Here is a 19670-nt window from a genome sequence, read left to right as displayed (position 1 = left end):
TTATGGAAGCCACGCCATGAATTTTGGTGTTTGTACGTGTCACTATTTAGAAGTTGTGCATTGCCACTATTTTGAATATTTGATTTGGAAGATTTTCATATGCGCATCCGAGTAATCTGAAGAAAAATAGCAGAAACATTATCATAAAATATATGGCAGATATTTAGATTTATGGCCGCATAAGTAATGTTGCATTGCATAGATCCTTTAATATAATGACAGGTCACTTGAAAAATGTTTTAGAATATTCTCTGAAAAGGGAATGGAAATGTGATGGGTGTAAATTGCGTGCTTGTTTCTGAAAATATGTCTATAGTAAACGACGCATTCCCCTAATACAAGTCTTGTATGAAACATCTTGCTTTTCTTGAGTAAGGCCCCTCCTACAGATTTTTATCTGGCAGTAGTTGTAAAGTAGGGCAATGCATGTGTATTACATGTAGTTTTGCATACATTGTGATTCAATGAATTGCACAATTGCACCAAAAAAACCCCAAACAAACAAACAAACAAAACCCAATGTACTCGCATATTGCACAAGATTGTGCATGATGTGTAAACAGTTGCCTTTCTCCCACACATGCATGCCATCTTATCAATACTTGGCCTGCTACAAGAAGATCCAAATCCAGATGTATATTCCACTCTTAATCCAGCGGGAACCTGTCAGATATTCTGTCCCAGAAATATGAGGAGAAAGAAGTTTTGATGAATGATGGTGTTCCATCTGAGCACGATATAGTGAAATCCACGTAGTATTTCAACCAGAGGCAAAGAGAATACAGTGGCTCAATCCATTTGTCAGAGGTGAATATGAAAACCAATAATGCAAGGGACTCATCGTTAATTCCTCCTTTGGAGCCCGGAGATGCGGATTTCATACAGATTTGAAATCTTCATGCCCACAACAAAAGCATTCAGACAATTAAAAAACAAAGCAACACATAAATGTACATGTCATAGAGATTACGGTAATCATGTATAGTGATACTAAATATACCTTCAATGAAATATCAAACAAATTTATAATAGATACTTGGAGGATGCTGAAACTTTGCATTTTATTTATTTCTCTGTGTTGATGTAAACAGATGAAGTCAAAAAATGGGGTTTTTTTTGTTCAGTTTCCATTTCTATGCAGTATTGATAAAAAAGAAATGCATTTGCAAATTGTTATAGAGCTTGATAGCATATTCTATACCATAGCTTTACACTTCATTTTTTTCTTCCTCTTACAGAAGATTTGGATTATGTTATAAACACTGCACCCTTTATGCATTGATTTTCACCACATGTTGTGTGCAGTGGCCTTGTGGTTTTAGCTATAAAACTTTTATTGTTATCATGAAGTTTAAGTCTAATTTCATGCCTAATTTGGTTTCAAAGTTGAAATGAGATTTTACTTCATGTCTTGCATTTTGAGAACTTTAAAAAGAAGAAAAAAACAAAACACCCTTTGAAGTTGTTTTTGAGTAATATCACCAACACAACAGGCCAATATGAATGATATCCAGTCTCGCTTATAGGCTCGAATGATGGTATTGTGTAATTTTAGAAGGGAACTGTATTTTGTTTACTTTATAAGATACTGTACATAGTAGTCTCATCTTGTGTTGATCAGCTTGATGTGATGTTATGATTCCTTGATTGTCAAAACAGAATTAACTAGTATAATAAACTGGTTTCTCTGATTTATTGCGATCTGTAGAATTTACAAGTGCTGGGGGGTCCCTCCCGTCAAAAGTGTATTTTGCAAGTATAGTGTGATGTTGTAAATGCTATGCCATGTGATACAGAGCGAAACGTACGCGATTCGTGCAGAAAAGAATGGAAAAGAACGTCTGAGGAACTGGCGCGTGAAATTGATATCTTCCCTTTGAAAGAAACAGACCTGTTACGCCTTTGAAAAACATAAACAACTCTATCAAATAAATGTCACTCTTTCATGCCTTGCAGCATTTTTTCCCCCCAGATAATTGATGTGCGTGGTGTTAGGATGAAATACAGTCAACAGATTTTTTGGGGAGTAATGAATTGCTTAATTGGGCAACAATTTGTGACAAGGAACGTGGGGGGACATTTATCACCATGTGTGACACTTTGCTGATACAAAGATAGGGCAAAGTTCTTACAGACATTCACCTTTATGATGTCAGGCAGATTGTCCAAGCCATCAAGAAGGCTATGATTGTGAAAAATCAAAATTGTTTGACTTCACAAAGTTATGAACATCTGAACAAGACCATAATTTCTTTTATTTCTTTGGGGTGAAGTAGTAAAACACTTCAGATGATCTGCCATTTGTATTTTACATTGTACCTTGTTATAGGTCACAGGTACAGGTGCACTGAAGACCGACTTATGTGATAAGCCTCTTGGACAGTTAAAGATATTTTGAATGGGAAAATATTTAACAATGTAGAAAGTATTTGTTCTTTTTGTTTGTGTGATTTGACAAGTTCTGTCACGCTTGACAGACCAATCAGGAATATGAAAACAGGCAAATGAATTGGAAATATCAAATCATATTGCACAAAGATACTCTCAAATGTAAAGTTGGTAGGTGTGTACTGAGTAAGCTTGAAATATTGTGAAATGTTTATGATTTCTCATTCCAAATTGACAATTGCATTTTGTGGCAAACATATGCAAATTGATACATGATGTAGAAATAACAATCTGTGATAAAATGCTTATTAAATCAAATGTTATTGTAACATTATGACCAAATTTCCCTAGTCTTGTTGCATGTGTAGAAGGGCACGCATGGATGTGTATGTGTGGGACTGTATTCTCATTAGCCGCCCATTGTTTAAGGAGAGAAGAGTCTTGAAGTGTATCCAGGCTGCCGACCTGTCAGCAAGATGATTGTCTATAATAGATGGGACCTGAAGTGGAGGTGGAAGGCAGAGACCTGGTGTGTATGATGAGGGCTCCATCCACCCGTCCATCCATCCATCCACCCGTCCATCCATCCATCTGTCCATCTGTCCATCCATGGGAAGTCTCCACTGCTAGCCCTCAGCAAAATGGCTAGTCAACAGTGTTGTTATGTAAAGGCCTGTTTCATTGTATAAAGTGTATATAGAGTCGATAGCATACCTGCGTTATCGTCATTCTCATGGTGCTAGTGTTTTGCCTTCCTTTGTTTCCCCATAATTCTTTCATTCTACCTGTGAATACGATGGCATTCATGTTGATAATGAAAGGGAAATAGAGATAATATACTGGGTTTTTTTTATTATAATAATTCTTTAAACAATATTGTTTTGGTTTTTGATAAGCATGGCAATTACTGTACGTGCTTGTAATTTGTAAATCATTTTGGCTCTTGTGAGCAATGGCATTTGTGTGGGCATCACACAGTTTCAGTTTTGGAAGGAATGAAATCTGTCAATTTGTAAACATGCTTTGTTTTTATATGAATGTTAGTATTGATGTGTTATGGTACTACACAGTATGCAACATTCCCCATTTGGTATGCCATGTTCATTTATCTGTTAAAATCTGGGAAGGCTAAATGATATATCCTGTGATGTCCAAGTACATGTTTTATAATATGAACAGATTTTGCTCATGTAGTGGAAAGATAATCTTATTTTACATGTGATACATGTTCCTATACAGATTATAAATCAAATAATCCCAAATGAGACAAAAATGCAGAAAGCACTGTATGAGTAGCCAAGTTTTAAAGTAACAGTTAATCAAACAATGGCTCAGGTTCTAATAGAGAACGTGTATAAATATCAGTGCACAAAAATACTACTGTAGGTAGATGTTAAAGTTGGTAGGAGAAGTGTTTCAATTGTAGGTTGCTCTGATGTATTCCTCAAATTGATAATTGATTTTGAAGGAATAGTTTGATAGGATATCATGTAATATCATCGTATGATATGCCATAGGGGAGCATACATGTAAGTAACTGACCATGCTGTATGATGATTTTATTTGAGAAGGAAGAATATTTAAGATAATTAGAATGGGAAAGTTCAATGGAGGAGGAATTATGGAAGGAGAGGGATGACCCCATCATCATCATCATCACCATCATCATCATCACCATCATCATCATCATCATCATCATCATCATCACCGTCATCATCATCACCATCACTACCACTACCTTCCGTCTCCTTCACGCGGAGTATTTCCCCTTTACGCCCAGCCAAACATTGATTGATTCCATGGTCCAAAACTGGCCACGGTTCATTTCTCGTGGAGAAATGCCCGTTAAAGAAGCCCTTCCAGAGATGGGCCTGATTGATGTGAGGGGTGCATGCTGAGATGCCGGGAGAACGAGGGAGTAACATACGTCCCACTGCCCCCCCCCCCCCCCCCCATCCCCAGTGCTCTTGTTTGTTGAATATCCAGGAATTGTAGTGTAGCAGGTTCCCATTTTGATTAGGGGGGGGGGGGATGTGAAGCCAAGACATTGTCCACAGTCTTTTGTTCCATGTCCCTGCTCTGATAATATTACTTGTTCATCTTTCAATATGAAATAAGCAGCGTTGCTGTTACTTGTGTTGTGAAAGGTAAAGTTTAATTGCCATTTAATCCTTGTCAGCCTCTTTGTCGGTTTTGAGTTTTGAGATCTTAGCGATGCATGCATGGTTTATGGTCCGTCAATCTCCTCATATTGTTCCCTACAAACAGTTAAGACACCGAGTGGTGTACCAATGCATGTTTGGATTTGCCGCGTCAGGCTCACATCTGCAGACTTTGCGAAAATGAAACTGCGGTAAAACCTCTAGTGCTGGAGATACAATGTTCCTTTGTTAAGGTTATTGCACAGTTTTAGAAAATCACATTTATGTACCAAGGGTTGCTTTGTGCCCAAATTGAAAGGTGTCATAAAATGTGATATTCTGAGATGGTTCAGCCAGGGAAATGGCCGATGAGAAAGACAGAAATGTGGGCATTATTATTGATAGCATGGCAGTTTTCATCAGTAATTCAAGTAAAGATCTTGCTGAAACCAAATATCTTATCAATTGTGCTTGTGTTTTTGTTTTTTATTATACATACAGTTTAAATTCATCTTTGGCATGCTCTATAAGTTTGTTTTAATTCCTCTTGCCTACATAAACGTGAGAGATCGAGAGTGCCTTCAAAGAACACTGAGAACAACATTTAGTCATCCGCCTGGGAAATGGACTCGCCATTAGGAGTAATTAACACGCAAGCTTGTGGATGGTTGGCAGTATGACAGTTACAAGAGAATGGGCATTCGTGCCATATGCCTCAGTGGTCAAAGGGGGTTGACTGGACCTTGCATGTTGCGTGTAAATGTGTGGTCAGTGTCCACAGGATATCATTTGTTCCAGCCGAGAGGAAATTTTTCATTAGCTGCCCGCGTATTTGTCGCCAGATATTTGTCTAACTGTGTGTTTGTTCGACTTCAGTGTAAGGTAGAGTAGTCTTTGCAGGGGGAAACCATATCAATTCTATAGGGGCTCATGCACAGAGAGCTCTGAGTACTATGAGCTGCAAGCTAAACTTTATAGAGTGTTGTCTATTTGCTGTTGATACCAACTGCAAAAGGACGGTGGTCAGTCTCTCAGATATGAAATGTCATATCATAGGTGGTCACTCACAATTTGCTGCTGTGAAGAGAAGAGGTGAAAGAGACAAGATCTGTTGGTGAAGAAAGAAAATAGGCAGGTGGCTTTGACAGAGGAAAAGACGTTCATGGTGATATTGGGCTAAGAGGCATTTATTGATCAGTGTTTATCACTAAGGGAATATCTCTCCGTGCTAATAATGCAATATTTTTGAATTGATATGAGACAGATATGGAAACACAAGTTTGTAGAACAGCTTTGGGTGCTCAACAGTATTGCCATTACTATACCTGTACATATTGTGATTGCTTGAAAGATATGGTAGGCAATGGATAGTGTCCATATCTAATAACAAACACGGTAATAGAACGAAATAGAAATCCACTTGCAAAATTATCAGCTCTGTTTTTTTTATTGTTTATTTTTTCAGTTATAATGAAATTTCGATATAACGAAAGGAAACTGCCGGTCCTGAGGACTTCATTATAACAGGAGTCCACTGTATTTTAAAGTTAGTTTAACTTTGTGATGACGTTCATTTCAGTTTAGAAGGGTAGGATCTGTATATTTTTTGTTTTGTTTTCTCCTGACATTTTGTGAATTCCATTTCTTCTTATACAGTGTAGGCCTTGGTTGCTGAAGCCCAATGAACACTATACTTTTGCTATGTTTGTCGTTTTAGACGTTAGTCATGTATTGATGTGTTTAACATAAAGGTCGTAGTGTTTCATCAATTCCAGTAAATGGAGACATCTTGTAAACTGTGGTGGGGAAAAGGAAATGCTGTAGTTATCAAAGAAGGTCTGCTTGTCCGTGGGGTGTTTCCACAAGTTAATACAGTAATACTGAAAACTTGTCTGTTTCGTGTTGATTTTCACTGTCCCATAAATATGCTATGCTCACCCTATTCCGAACATCATACTTCTTTTTCCTCTATTTTTTTTTTTTTTTGGGGGGGGGGGCAAAGATTCTTAAATCCACTGTAGAAGAAGGGAATGAATGAGGATCATGTTGACAATGTTCCTATCACTGTGGACATAGGATGTATAATTTTTCTCTTCCCCTCTTTTTCTTTTCTCTGGGTTCTCAAAGAATTATGCAATTACTGTGTTGTTTTTACTCATAATGCAGGTAGTCTTTCAGAATATCAAGTAGAATGGTTTGTTTAACAAGGTGTGGACAACATTTGTGTTTGTTTTAACATCGATGAGTGGGAAGTTGTTGATGAGGGATTTCCCAGAAAGAAAGTCATGATGACTGGAAAGGCCAAGAATATCATACGCTTGGTTTCACTTTAATATCTTTTGTCATGCATGATGTGATTTTGAAGAGATTTCATGGTGTTATTTTTTTTTCATAAAAGACATATTTTGTGAGTTTCCTCTTGACTCAAAGGCAACATGTTTTTTTTCCATTTCCAATCCATATTCTGAGATCCCAGCATTTTGTGTTTTGCTGAAAATGATGTTTGTGAGAAGAAAGAAATTGTCTTTGGAATCGCATGTGTGTATGCTGAACAATCATAATTGGGATGATTTAAAGAGCATTAGCAATTAGAAATCATGTAGTGAGGCAGATTTACCCCATAATGTTGGGTCATTTCATAATTCCTAAAAGGATATCTATATTCATCGGTCTATTAGTTCCATATGCCGCAAGAAGTTGAGAGGTATATGATTTTTTTTTTTTTCATCAGTCCAGTGAAGGAATTGTCAGTATGTAATCAGAAGAGTACTAACACTTGGTAACAAAGTCTATGGAATATTGTCCTTTGCTTCCAACCAACAATGTAATGAACACACTACAATGTACATCCATTATTGGTTACCTTGGATAATATACAAACGTATTCAGTGATATTTAATAGACAAGGATATCATGGTGATAACAGTAACACACAAGAATGTTAGGTACAGAATGTGATAGGGCTGTTGTATGTCAATATTTTTGATCTCGGCTACCAGCACCATCAAATAATTGTTGAACTGTATGAAAGGCCGTTTCATATAGATGATGTACTATTGTGAGTTCAGTGATAGTTGTTTACTGAGCTGCCCTCCCTCACCAAGGCAAGACAATGAGTGCAGAATTTTGCCCTTTGTATATGTAGCTGTTACAGTGTCCACATATCAGAGATCCATTACTTGACAATGGATATCAGAACTATCCACACATCTCATATACCATGAATTCTGATCACTTGCCTGGTTGTGGCTGTGTAGAGTGAAATTGCAATCTTCAAACTCCCAGGTAATTTGCTCCTTGAAGATGAATTTCTGTGCAGTTAAAAGTTGTCTGAAAAGAAAGATTAAAATTTTCTTAGCACAACTGAAGATTTGATCAAAGTCTGATGAAAAATAAGAAAGTCATGACATTTTGAAGTTTTGCTAATTTTACAGGAAACAGTTCTTGAACAGCCAATATGAAAATGCAAATTGTGAAGTTTCCAGTTTTTCTCTCAAATGCAATTATGCCCTGCAGTCTCAAATCATGATATCTCTAACTTATCATTATCCTGAAGTTATTCAACCAGGAATAACAATGTTTTACATTTTGATAAGTTGAATTTCGTATAAATAAAAAAGAAGAAAATATATATATATATATTTGAACACAATAGAATATTGTGAGGTGAAGACACTACCAGCTTATATATCAACTGTTCAAGAACTCTTTTATATAGATTAGTGAAACTTCACAATTTCATAACTTCCTGAATTTCATCCGATTTTGATCAAATTTTTACTGTTGTACTCGTGAGATTTTACTCTTTCTTATCTGGTTAACTTATAACTGGACTGGAATTCCTCTCCAAGGGAGGAGCTACGTACGTCAGAGAGAGAGAGAGAAAAGAAAAAAGGGAAAGATGAAGAAGAAAAGAATGGAATGTCCTTCCTTATCGCAAGCATATCACATTAGAGTCATTCGTCGGTCAATTCTGATTAGAGTATTTTTCCCGCTAATGTTCGTGTTTGCACCCTGGTAGAGATGATGTCGGTGTAAACTCTGTCACATACCAACCCGCCGTGTCATGTTTATCATTAACCTGCAGGCGACACTGTTGCCTATTGACCAACGGTCTCGCTCCTCTGTTCAGCACGTCATTGAAGGCGAAGACAAATGTACGCGAAATGAGCCTTTATGACTACTGTAGAGCCAGATAAATTTGTGTTTGTTATGTAACCCTACTCCGTCAGTCGTACTCTTTTCTCTGAAGGTGTGATAATGGATGTTAGATCTCTGTTTAAGTTTGAGATCAAGAGAGGAGGGTGGGGGGGGGGTAGATAGTGGTATGGAGGTTTCCTATTGTATTCTTCAGGGGTTTTTCAGCAATCCTTTATTCTCCATGAGGTAACGGTATTCTCTACTTTTTGCAAGGATGGATTTCACACTAAAAAAAAAAAAAGAACTGGTTTTTGAATGTGTTTATATCAATGAGTCTGGTTATTTTGTAAGTCTGAAATCTCAAACCTGACTTGCATGTCATGATATCGAGATGCTTTTCAGTTGCATCGGGTCTGAATAGTATGCACATCTTTAAAACATGGTTTTAAGGAGGTTAAGCTTATTGACCCTGTATTCACTTCTACTTTGTGGCATGCATAAACATAGATGATATTGAATGTTAATCAAAATTTGTGATTTTTTTTGATAGGCCCTGGAGTTTGTGACAGAGCTGTTTTCAGATCTCAGTTGAAGTTTAATATGAATTGTTGAAGAAAGTCATTTTAGCGTCTGAATGCTCCCCAAGTCCGTAAGCATATTAAGAAATATGATTTACAAAGTTTGGAGATCTGTTGTAAATCTGAAATCTGTTGATGTTGTGTATACAGACTGAACGTGAAGATGTCATGCATGAACTCGTGTGTTTTGAAGTTGTGTGATTATAAAAACTTGGAAAGTTACTGTTTTGAACAGAATTGAAATATTAAAGACATGGGGGGAGGGCACATATAAAGTTTGACCACAATGACAAGCACACACACACACACACACACGCACATACAGACACATACATGTACACATGAGAATCTGTGCAATAGTATACAAATGATGCACAGGATAGAGTGCGTTAGTGTAGGCGTATAGTGCACTCTCGGGTATTTACAATGTAGTGCAACATGCACTCGGCTTCACCTCGTGCATGTTTCACAATTGTAAATACCCTCGAGTGCACTATACGCCTCCACTAACGCCACGAAATAATCCTGTGCATCATTTATTTTATAAGATGGGTTGAAAATTCGAAAACTAACAGCATTTTTCAGCGTTTTTCACGTACCTTTGTGGGTCAAGACGTCCGAAGATGTTCGTCCCAAACATTTACGCACGTCGCACTCGGAAATCCCGCACATATAAGTATGATGGGGGGTTGGGTTTCCGGACACTTAAGTTCCCGCGTGAAAACTTACTTATTTTACATAAAATATGCACCCTTTACCTTAAAGACTTGATATAGACTCCTCATATAGGCCTACTAGACAACATACTCTGAAAACGGCGTGAGAATTAACCTGCTAAATCATTGGATTTGCCCTTCAAAGTGACTCCATGTACGCGTCCGGTCCCACAACGCTTGGTCTACTGTACACTGTACGTATGATACGTACGTACACCACACATGTTATGCACAAGGGAAGAAAGGCCGGCCGGCCGGCAGCCTGAACTAGAAGTTGTTTACAGGATTGACAGCGTGTATGCATGCAATTCAAAGGAGCCGCCGCGCGCACGGACGACCGGCAATAGGATTTAACACGCAGTGCAATGGGACTGAGTAACCAAAGCACATGTGACTCATTTCAGCGCTTCCTATTGGCTACATTCTTGAACCCATTTTATAAACAAGTTTAATTTGAGAGCATCATTATGTGTGTGTGAGTGTGTGCGTACCATATCATTCTTCGCTCAGCCCAAGAAGTACTCATGCTACAGCTTTTTATTACCTGGTCTTGCTTTACGAAGATCTTGATTATGACGTATCAGTAAACTCTTACACTTCTTCGTATGCTCACAGATGCATACTCACTCACTTCATATGCCAGTAATTGGCACACATTTATCGACTCTTATGCTGTGAGTGATTTAATATCCTGTAATCCTATAAATCCCAATCCTACCACAATGGCTTCTGTGTGTGACTCCCACATTGTTTCACCTGAGTTGGTCTGTCCAACTCTTGCTGGGCCAAGTTTTCTGGGTATTAACCTGTTGAGGACGGGCTGATTTTGCTACAACAAGCATTTCCCATAGACACCTGCCTGAGTGTACTCGGGTCTCGTCCTCAATGGGTTGAAGTGCAATATCGACTTGTATTACAAAGTTTACACTAATGCAGTTGGGAATAATGTCACCATTTCATGCAAGTATGCACAATTCAAACTTCTGTAAATGTTGTAATCTTATATTTAATCTTGATATCACTTTGGCTATCGTGTTGGTTTGATATTGCTGTATTTCTGTAAAAAAGTCAAATGGAAACAGGGACATGGACTTTAAACCAGATAGCAGTGAACAAGCTTGGCAGGTTTTAGTCCAGTGCAAAGGGCTCATGGGAGGCTTAAAGCCAACAAAAAGATTCAAGTGATGCTTTAATAATTTGTGAAAAATTGCCTAGAAGTCATTGAGAAGTTGTTGATTTCAACGTGTGTAAACATCCATATCAGAAGATGCAATAGACTGCAAAAATGTTGATGAAATGACTACTTTTGTTGGCGATCGTATGCATTGCAAGTATTAATGTTATTGAGTATTTGAAGGAGAATTCCTTGTTTGTAGAAGAAGTGTCATGCTAGTCATCTGTGAGAGTTGTGGTCTGGTCTAAAATCCTTGCCTATATGTTGTCACCTACATGATGTCTACCTTTGACTAAGATACATTCCTGAGTGATCTGAATCACTGTAATGTCACACAAATAGACACACAGACAGACAGACAGACAGACAGGATCCAAACTGACAGTGCTACAGGAAGTGATCTCATCCACCGTGTGTTTTTTGTTGTTGTGTGTGTATGTGTCTCAGTCTGTCTGTCTGTGTGAAAAGACAGAGAGAGAGTTTATCAGTTGCTTTGTCTTGCAGTAAAATACTCATCTCTGTACAAAGTTGCAGAAAAAGGAAGCCCATAGTGAGAGATGAACCTCTTCCAGAGTACTTTCAACAAGGTTGTCCTCCGGTTCCTCCTCCGAGGCGCTCGTTCCCATGCCACGTTTTTTTTTTTTTTTTTTGTCTCCGAGACGACCCACAGAGGTCACAGGAAGTGTTGCCACCATTATTTGCTGGCCTGAAATGCCTGAAATCGCGTGGCATACTCGCCGAGGTCACACACTGTCCGTGGTGCCCCCGAAGTAAAGCTTTTCCAGGTGTAAGGTACTGTTGATGCTTCTTCAGCGCGTCACGTCACACCAAAATGGTGCTCCATTTCCGCCCAGTTTTTGATTGAACCCCAATCCTGTGCCCTGAAATTCTTTCTAGATGATAAGTATTTTAACAAGAGAAAAAAAAGTATAATTATTTGAATCCATAGGACATGGACACAAAATTGTGCTTCAGTTTTTAAGTTTTACAGTAGCTTTTATTTTGAGACATTGCACAAATTTATGAAGCCTGCAGTGGCACGCTTCCTCTTCTATTCTGTAGATACAGATGGTTTTATTTTCTTTTTGTCTGATGTGTTTCGAAATATGAATGCTATTCAGTGGAAACTGATACTGGCTTCTGGGGATGAATTACAAGAGCTCAATATATGTAGGTGCCAATATTTCCTTTGTTGTCAGAAATTGCTTTTTGTGATTCAAGGTACTCAAAGGCGTTGTCATTATTGCTTGGGGAGGGGCTGTTCTAGGCTGAGAGAGATCTATTATTCCTTCAGAAAAAACTCGTGCACACATTTGAGTAAGCATTCAGCCTCATGAATAGAGCTACATACTATTGATATCAGTTGAGGACTAGAAGAATGTTACTGCTGTGCACCATCCAGTGGTAAGAAGGTCCTTCTGCTTCCAATTTCATAGAATTTATACCATTTTGCTCCTCTCTTCGAAATTATATCCAGCAATAAGGTTAAATAGCATTCACAGTGAGTTTATCATCCTTCAGCACAAGCTGTCTACCGAAGTGTCTGGCTTCTGTGTCGTTAGACTTCAGCGTGGTTACACTGGTAAGAGGAATGTAGGTTTGATTGTCAATGTACCATCGCTCAGCGCTGTGGAAACGGCTCGCAACTATTCCTCACGTTTCCCACTTCCGAAGCCTTGCCGTGAGCTCGTTCGGGGAGCGAGGGAGCCCTTCCCAAGTGAGATGCCTTCTCCTTTGCAGACTGCTGCGATGCGTTTATGTTCGGCAGATCCCCATTTGATTGGATACGGGCGCTCTGTCATCTATTATTGATAATTCACTCGAGAGTGTGTCTTGTGAATTTCATGAAGCGTCTTAAGGAGGTCGCCTTGTTATGTTAATCAGAGATGCAGGTTAAGAAGTAGTAAACAGGAAATAATTGCATTTGTTACTGTGTCAACCTTTTTTCTTCTTTTTTTGTCCAATACTTCATAGCTAGCAACTGTTCCCAGTTAATAGGGTGTTCCTATTTCTTGGGAAAGAAGAAGCTCTATTCAACCTTGTATATCTATTTTTGTCAATACCTGCTTTAGTAATTAGTATGGAAGATGGGTAAATAATTCTTATTTTTGCATTATTTTTTCCCAGTTCCTGTTTACAGAATTTTAGAGTTGGCAGCTATGGAATTCTAATATCAGTGTTGAGGATACTATTTGGGAAATTGCATGCTAGACATATTTTCACTATCTCTGTTGTAGTGTGCAGCCCCTTACAATGTTCATGTTTTGAGTTATCTAATCAGAAACAGTCCTCTAACATCACCTGTGTCTGGTGCGAATATGATATGTTGTAGACCTGTGGAGGGGAGTAAGACAAAATCAGTTGGCACAGATTGCGTACATGGAGAGTCAGAATGTGTGTGCGCATCAGAGATGTGAGAGTGCGCTATCTTGTGGAGATAGTTGTGAAATCCCATTTGTGCATGCTGGTATGCCACACATTAAGTGAGGGGAGGGAGGATGGCTTGGTGGAAGAGAAAGTGAGTGGTCTGCAGCGCACAACATACCTCGGCATGTGAGCAGGCACAGCAGTGGAAACTTAACCCTTGCTTGGCGGTATGACTTCGGGATTCCACTGACAGCCTGTTGGGTGTGGTTTGCCGGTGGTAGCCGTGGGGTTAAGCCCGGTGCGGCGCCGTGCCGGCGGCCAGGAACGGCTCTGACCGCCCCCCTTAAGATTGCTCCTGACATTTACCTGACACCGCTGGTAATGAAGCGGCTTCACACTGCTCCCCGCCAGTGAATCACTCCATTATCATCATCGCTCCATCCGTCATAGCAACCGCATCACTAGGATGCTGAGGATGCCCCTCGGTTTTAAAGGGATGCGGCCAACACAGCATAACTTTCCCTTTCTAAACCTAGCCTTGTCTGTCTCAAAGGTTGGGAGGATTAAACCTGTGACACCTCAGGATATTACATCCAGCTTCAGTATGGTGTCTATCATGGGTAAAAGCCCACAAAGACAGCTCCCAAAGGAAACTCATTTTAATCAGCTTGTTAATTTCATGTACTGGTTGCCATGGTATCAGAATAACACAGTGTCTCCCTCTCTTAGACATTATTGTCATCTCATATGATCCTACTCTCTTTTTGAAGACAGATGTCTTTTTCAATGCAATTCTGTAAGAGAATGTGGGCCCCTAGCTTTCAGAAATGGTTGATAAAATCATGCCAGTTTTTGACAATCTGCAAAAAAAACTATTGTAAAACCGGAAACATTCACATCATGAAACTTTTGTGAATCGGAGCTGATGGCATGTTTTCGTGACCTGAAACTTTCATTTATTGCCACTGGCATTCAGTGCATTGTATAGACAAGAACATTTGCAAATCTTGGCTCCTTGCTAAATTTGTGAAAGTTCATGAAAAAAAAAGAAGAATATTGGCATATATTTATGTGTAAAGTTACGTTGATATACGTTGATATAATTTTTTTTTTTTCTGCTCTGGATATGCTGTTTGTCAAGCATAATTTATACACAGACACACACGTACACACTGATGCAGTCACAGACATATACCCTGACTCACACAGTATGTGCATTGCCCATACACATCAGTTTGAAAACACGCAAAATCGTGCCGCATCGTTCGTCAACTGTCTGGCATACAGGTAGGGCCCTTGTTCATAAGACGAATCGTAAGAAATGTTGCTGGCATCATTCATCAGGTTGAGATTGACAGGGGCAAAATGTAGGTTACAGTACCTGGCAAAATGCAGTTCGTATTTTTATTCTTGTATTTTTTTTTTGTTGTTGCTGTGTATTGCTGTATAGACCCTCCATATATCTACTTCTGTTTGTTAAAGTCACCCTTTTGATGGCATTTTGGCAATACAGCTCCATATAAAACCATTGTTAGTTGTAAGAAAAATGCCACTTGATATTCACTTCTTGTAAAACGCACCAAATCTTGAGAGGATTACTGGTATACGAATTCTTCACAATGCTAGCAGGGCACAAACAGTGGCACCTATGTGCTAACTTGCCTCGCTGTTGATTCTGTTCATACAAACTTGTATATATATCTCAACTATAACATATCACAAAAGTGTTAGACCATTGATGCATGCTTGCCATTTTGTTATTTCTTTAGTGCATTAATCAATCATACCTTTACTTGCTACAATGAGGTATGCATTTTTTTTTTTACAAAATATCTTTTGCAATATTTGACAGTGACTAATTATGTCCAATGTTGGCATAGCATGTTAGGGTGGGTGTAAGATAAGAGGAGGAGAGACAACGGGGGGAGGTAAAGATGAGAGAGAAGAGAGATCAGTGGTGGTAGTGTTTATCCAAGAAGGATTCTAGGATGGGGGAGGATAAGGGGGAGGGGGAGGATGGGGTGTGAGGGGGGAGAAAGTTAAATGCATGAGGTTGTGTGATCACAGTCTACCCTGGACGAATGTTCCTTAATCGTCCTGTCATCCCACCTTGGCACTCATTCCATCACACTGGCGATGCGCGAGCCCCCGTCTCCCGGCTACGAGCGAGGCGGAGATGGTTGCCGATAAAACCCCTGTGTCGTGCGCTCCGGCGCCGGGATCGGCTATCAAGGGTCATCCCAGCGCTGGCTGTAGTATGTGTGGCATGTGTGCGGTACGCGATAGCAAACACACTGCACAATCAAGATGAAAGTGTGTTCTTTGCCACGGATAGTGCAACTGGATATATAGCACTTAAATGCTATTGCTGCAATTACCATTAATAGCCAGACAAGTACCAGAAAGATTGCGTGGTTTCTCTGCCTTTACTCTGCTCCATCATGAAATACTTGAGATGATTCTAATTACAAGCAGGGGAAAAAGAATGCATACTGTATTAAAAAAGTTGTACATTTTCAGTCAAAAGAGCATGCATCTGATATGTGGTTTTTTTTTTCTTCAGTAAATGTTTTGATGTAAAAGATATCCAGGTAAAAAGAAGGCTTGTTTGTTGTTGTTTTTTTGTCTATAAAAAGGCATCCAGAGTCCATGAAGACTTGAAGGTGAAGTTTTCTCATGTTTAATGCATGATTTTCAATGATTGTTGAAAAAATGCTCTTACATATTTTAAACTGATTGCTAAGCCAGTCCATGGTGTGAATAGAGTGAAATATTTTGAGATATTAATTTTTATTTGAGATTGTATCATTATCATCAAGACTTGGGTAAATGGTCTAAACAAGATATTCATGTCTTTATTTCTGACTATGCATACAGCAATCCTTCTAATGTTGCATGAAAAGATTTGATGGAAATGTCACCAGTTTTGTCTCTTCTTTCATCGTTGCAGGCATGGACGGCAGCAGCTCATCATGGAACAGTCAAGGTCCAGGTTATGAAACAAGGGTGAGTGTGACAACTTTAATCCATAACTTTAAAGTCTGAAGATTTGTGGCTATAATTTGCATGTCAGTGATGACAGCATTCTTTAACAAATACCTTTAATAGTAATAGTAATGTTCTTTTTACGTTATTTAAGTCATTCATGTCGTGTATGATATCACATTGTCTGCCATCATTGTTATGTACTGCTGCTAGTCTACAATCCAAGTTCCTTTTCCCCCTAGATATCAATTAGATAGGGCATACACAAGTGCAGGCTGCAGTGCAGGGTCTGGTTTTTGCATCCAGCTTTACTTGTTTGAGCGGCGAATCGTGATGAGCTGCACTCTAAAATGTCGACGAATCCCAGCGGTGCATTTAAATGTGCGCAGTGCGAGAAATGTCGAGAAATATCTTCAGGTGGAAAGAGGATGCGAAGGCGAGAGGGGGGCAACAAGAGAGAAAGGGAGAGAAACTGCAAAAAAAGGGCCGAATACATCTAATGCAACATGGCTAATGTAATTTAAGCTCCTCTGCCTTCAAATTGCCCGTCCGGATAGTGAGGCAAACCGTGATAATCGCAGATTAAACGAGCCATTCCCCAGTCACCCTCCTCCTTTCTTCTCCTCGTGGCCATTTTCGGTGGATTCCGTGTTAAAATGAGAGATTGCATATCTCGTCTCCTCAGCTCAAGTAGCCATTACTTATCCCCCCTTGGTGCCAAAATCCTATTTGCCTTCGCCAGGCGTGATGGCGTTTTTGTGGAAGCGCGAGGTTGTCAATGACTTCCCAGGGGGGTAAGTTCTCCCCCCATTTTTCCCCCCTCCTCCTCGACGACATGGAGGCAGCATCTTGTGGAGGAGCAAAGAGTGCATCTCGAGCGCACTCCGGAATATTAGATTTAAATCCTGTAAAACAACGAACCTAATATGCGTGATCGAGATGGACTTTTCTCTCTCTCTCCACCCCTCGCCATCTCGCTGCCTCCCCCATCCTCTCCCGGCTCTCTCTTCCCTTTTGTTTTAGTCACGGGTGGGGAGAAGCTGGGGAAAACAGTTTAACAGACCTGCCAAATGTGGTCCTCCATTTCTTTTGTATGCAATTTGAGCTGATTGACAAATGTAGACTGCCAAAATGAAGTGTTGTTAGAGATACCAGGATGTGTATGTGCTCGGTTTTCATTTTGCAATATCACTCACTTTCATTTTTATTTTCTTGTTTTAGGTTCATGTGTCTGTTTAAAGTTTTGTCATATTGTACTAGTCACATGGAAGGGGGGGGGGAGGACCTGAAGGAGTCACTCATAGGTATGTTGTATAGAGGTGGAACTTCCAAGCATAATGGTCTTCAAGTTACATAGCTTAATGTCAATAGTGTCTCAAGAAAAAGACATCATTTTTTGTGAATATTAACTTTCTGATTGATGTCGCACCCCTCCGAGTGATTTATTTATTTTTTAAAACGTTGCTTCTCGGTACTGCCACTGTAAAACAACTATCTATTTTTTTAAACGTTGCTTCTCGGTACTGCCACTGTAATTCTTTGTTCACAGTTCAGGTCGGTATGTTCAGCTCCCTTTTGCAGTGTAAACATGGTCTAGTTGACATGAACATTTACCTCTTCTTCAAACAGTGAAGGGAGGAATAGATAGAAGGATGACGTCTGGCATTGCTGGCAGTCACATGACTACGTGTGCTGAAAAACTTTCACTTTATAGTGAAAACATAGTACTCATAATTGGCTGCAGAACTGTTGACTATCGTGCTAAGATATACACAAATGCAGAAGAAATGTGTGAAATAATGCTGTAATAACATAATTTCACTTGGGTAACAACGAAAATGCAAAATAGTAACCAAATAACTTAATTGAAAGTACTACAATCTCAGAGCTTACCCGATCGTGCTTACTACGTGATTTTTCATACGCGATCACACCGATTTTAAACAATATACCGGGCCACAGTGGTATCAATTGCATGTGAGAGTTAATTGCCAGCTGCTCGTTTTGCATGCGATTCAATACTACTGCTTGAACAGGGGTTCAGTGTACCGACTTTTATTAATTCACACTTTTGATCTCAAAATACTACCAGAAATACCTCATTTTTCTGCCAAATTGCATCAACCAGACAAATTTCGTGGTTGAGCTTTCCTACATATTTGCTAGCAAATTCAAATTGGTTAAAATGAATTTTGAGCCCTTACGAGTAGGCCTACCAAGTTTTAGCTTTAATTCAAAGTCCATACCATGTGCCAATGGCCGTTAATTAGGGTAAAATCAGATGAACAAGATGGTAGAAATGTATGCAAAATTATGTAATTGTAAGTAAGTTATCATATCTATAATTATCATAATTTCTGTATGTATTCTGCCGCAAATTCTGCTGAAAAATGGCATATCAATACCAAGGATAGGCACAAATGTTTTCAGGTAAATGGGACCACAGGCTATGAGGTCTTTTACCAAGGTGAGAATGTCATGAAACACTCATGTGCCTGAACACACGAATGCGTTCACTCCAGTGCATATATCTCCCGACCAATGATTTTCATTCCTTGATTTAAAGTTAGGCAGTCTGTCATTTCGAAACCAAACAATTTGTCAATCAGGGGGATATCTTCTTCAATTTTTCTATCCCAAAATATTTGTTTTTTACTCAACACCATTAATGTGCGTGCATCTGTTATGGCGAATGGACTGTACGAAGTTGACAAATTTCTGGAACATTTCTTTGGCCAGCTAGTGGAAAGGTCTTCACCAAGTATTCAATTTTTCATGTCCCCAAAAGTGTGTAAACAAAACAATCATCAAATATGAACGTGATTTCTTAATAAGATTAACAGCGTCACACGTGAACTTAACCAGACCTGGCCTGACCGACCGTCGGCAGTTCCTGATCACCCAGCGTGCAGTCACGAACGTGATACATGGATATTAATTATGCCGTAGCTGCAATCCAGGTGGAACGAACTGGCACTAATTGCCTTATATTTCTGTTTTCCTCCGACCCTCAATAATCGACGTCACCCTTCTCCCTCTTTCTTTTCTTTTTTTTTTTTTGGGGGGGGGGGACGAGGTGGGGTGGGGGAGAGAGGAACTATTGGCAATTCGTTGTTTCTTTAGTCATAGTTGGGTGGATGGTCCATTACCTTCTGCGCTTAAAATTCATCTCGAAGGCTGC

At 39.3% G+C, this 19670-nt stretch overlaps 1 protein-coding gene across 1 annotated transcript in view; it reads left to right on the top strand.

Annotated features, from left to right (window-relative positions):
- The window catches only part of LOC139745256 (transcription factor 12-like), a 159050-nt gene that overhangs the window by 69787 nt on the left and 69593 nt on the right, over positions 1–19670 (top strand). Inside the window, exon 4 of the mRNA XM_071655658.1 lies at positions 16455–16510. Within this exon, the coding sequence (XP_071511759.1) occupies positions 16455–16510 (56 nt within the window). The remainder of the gene's footprint in view (positions 1–16454; positions 16511–19670) is intronic.

This window comes from Diadema antillarum, unplaced genomic scaffold, assembly GCF_040938485.1.
Source record: "Diadema antillarum isolate AM-2024a unplaced genomic scaffold, OU_Dant_1.0 seq00001246_RagTag, whole genome shotgun sequence".
Lineage (NCBI taxonomy): Eukaryota > Metazoa > Echinodermata > Echinoidea > Diadematoida > Diadematidae > Diadema > Diadema antillarum.
The sequence above is the reverse complement of the archived record's forward strand: the minus strand, read 5'-3'. Positions and strand labels throughout refer to the sequence as shown.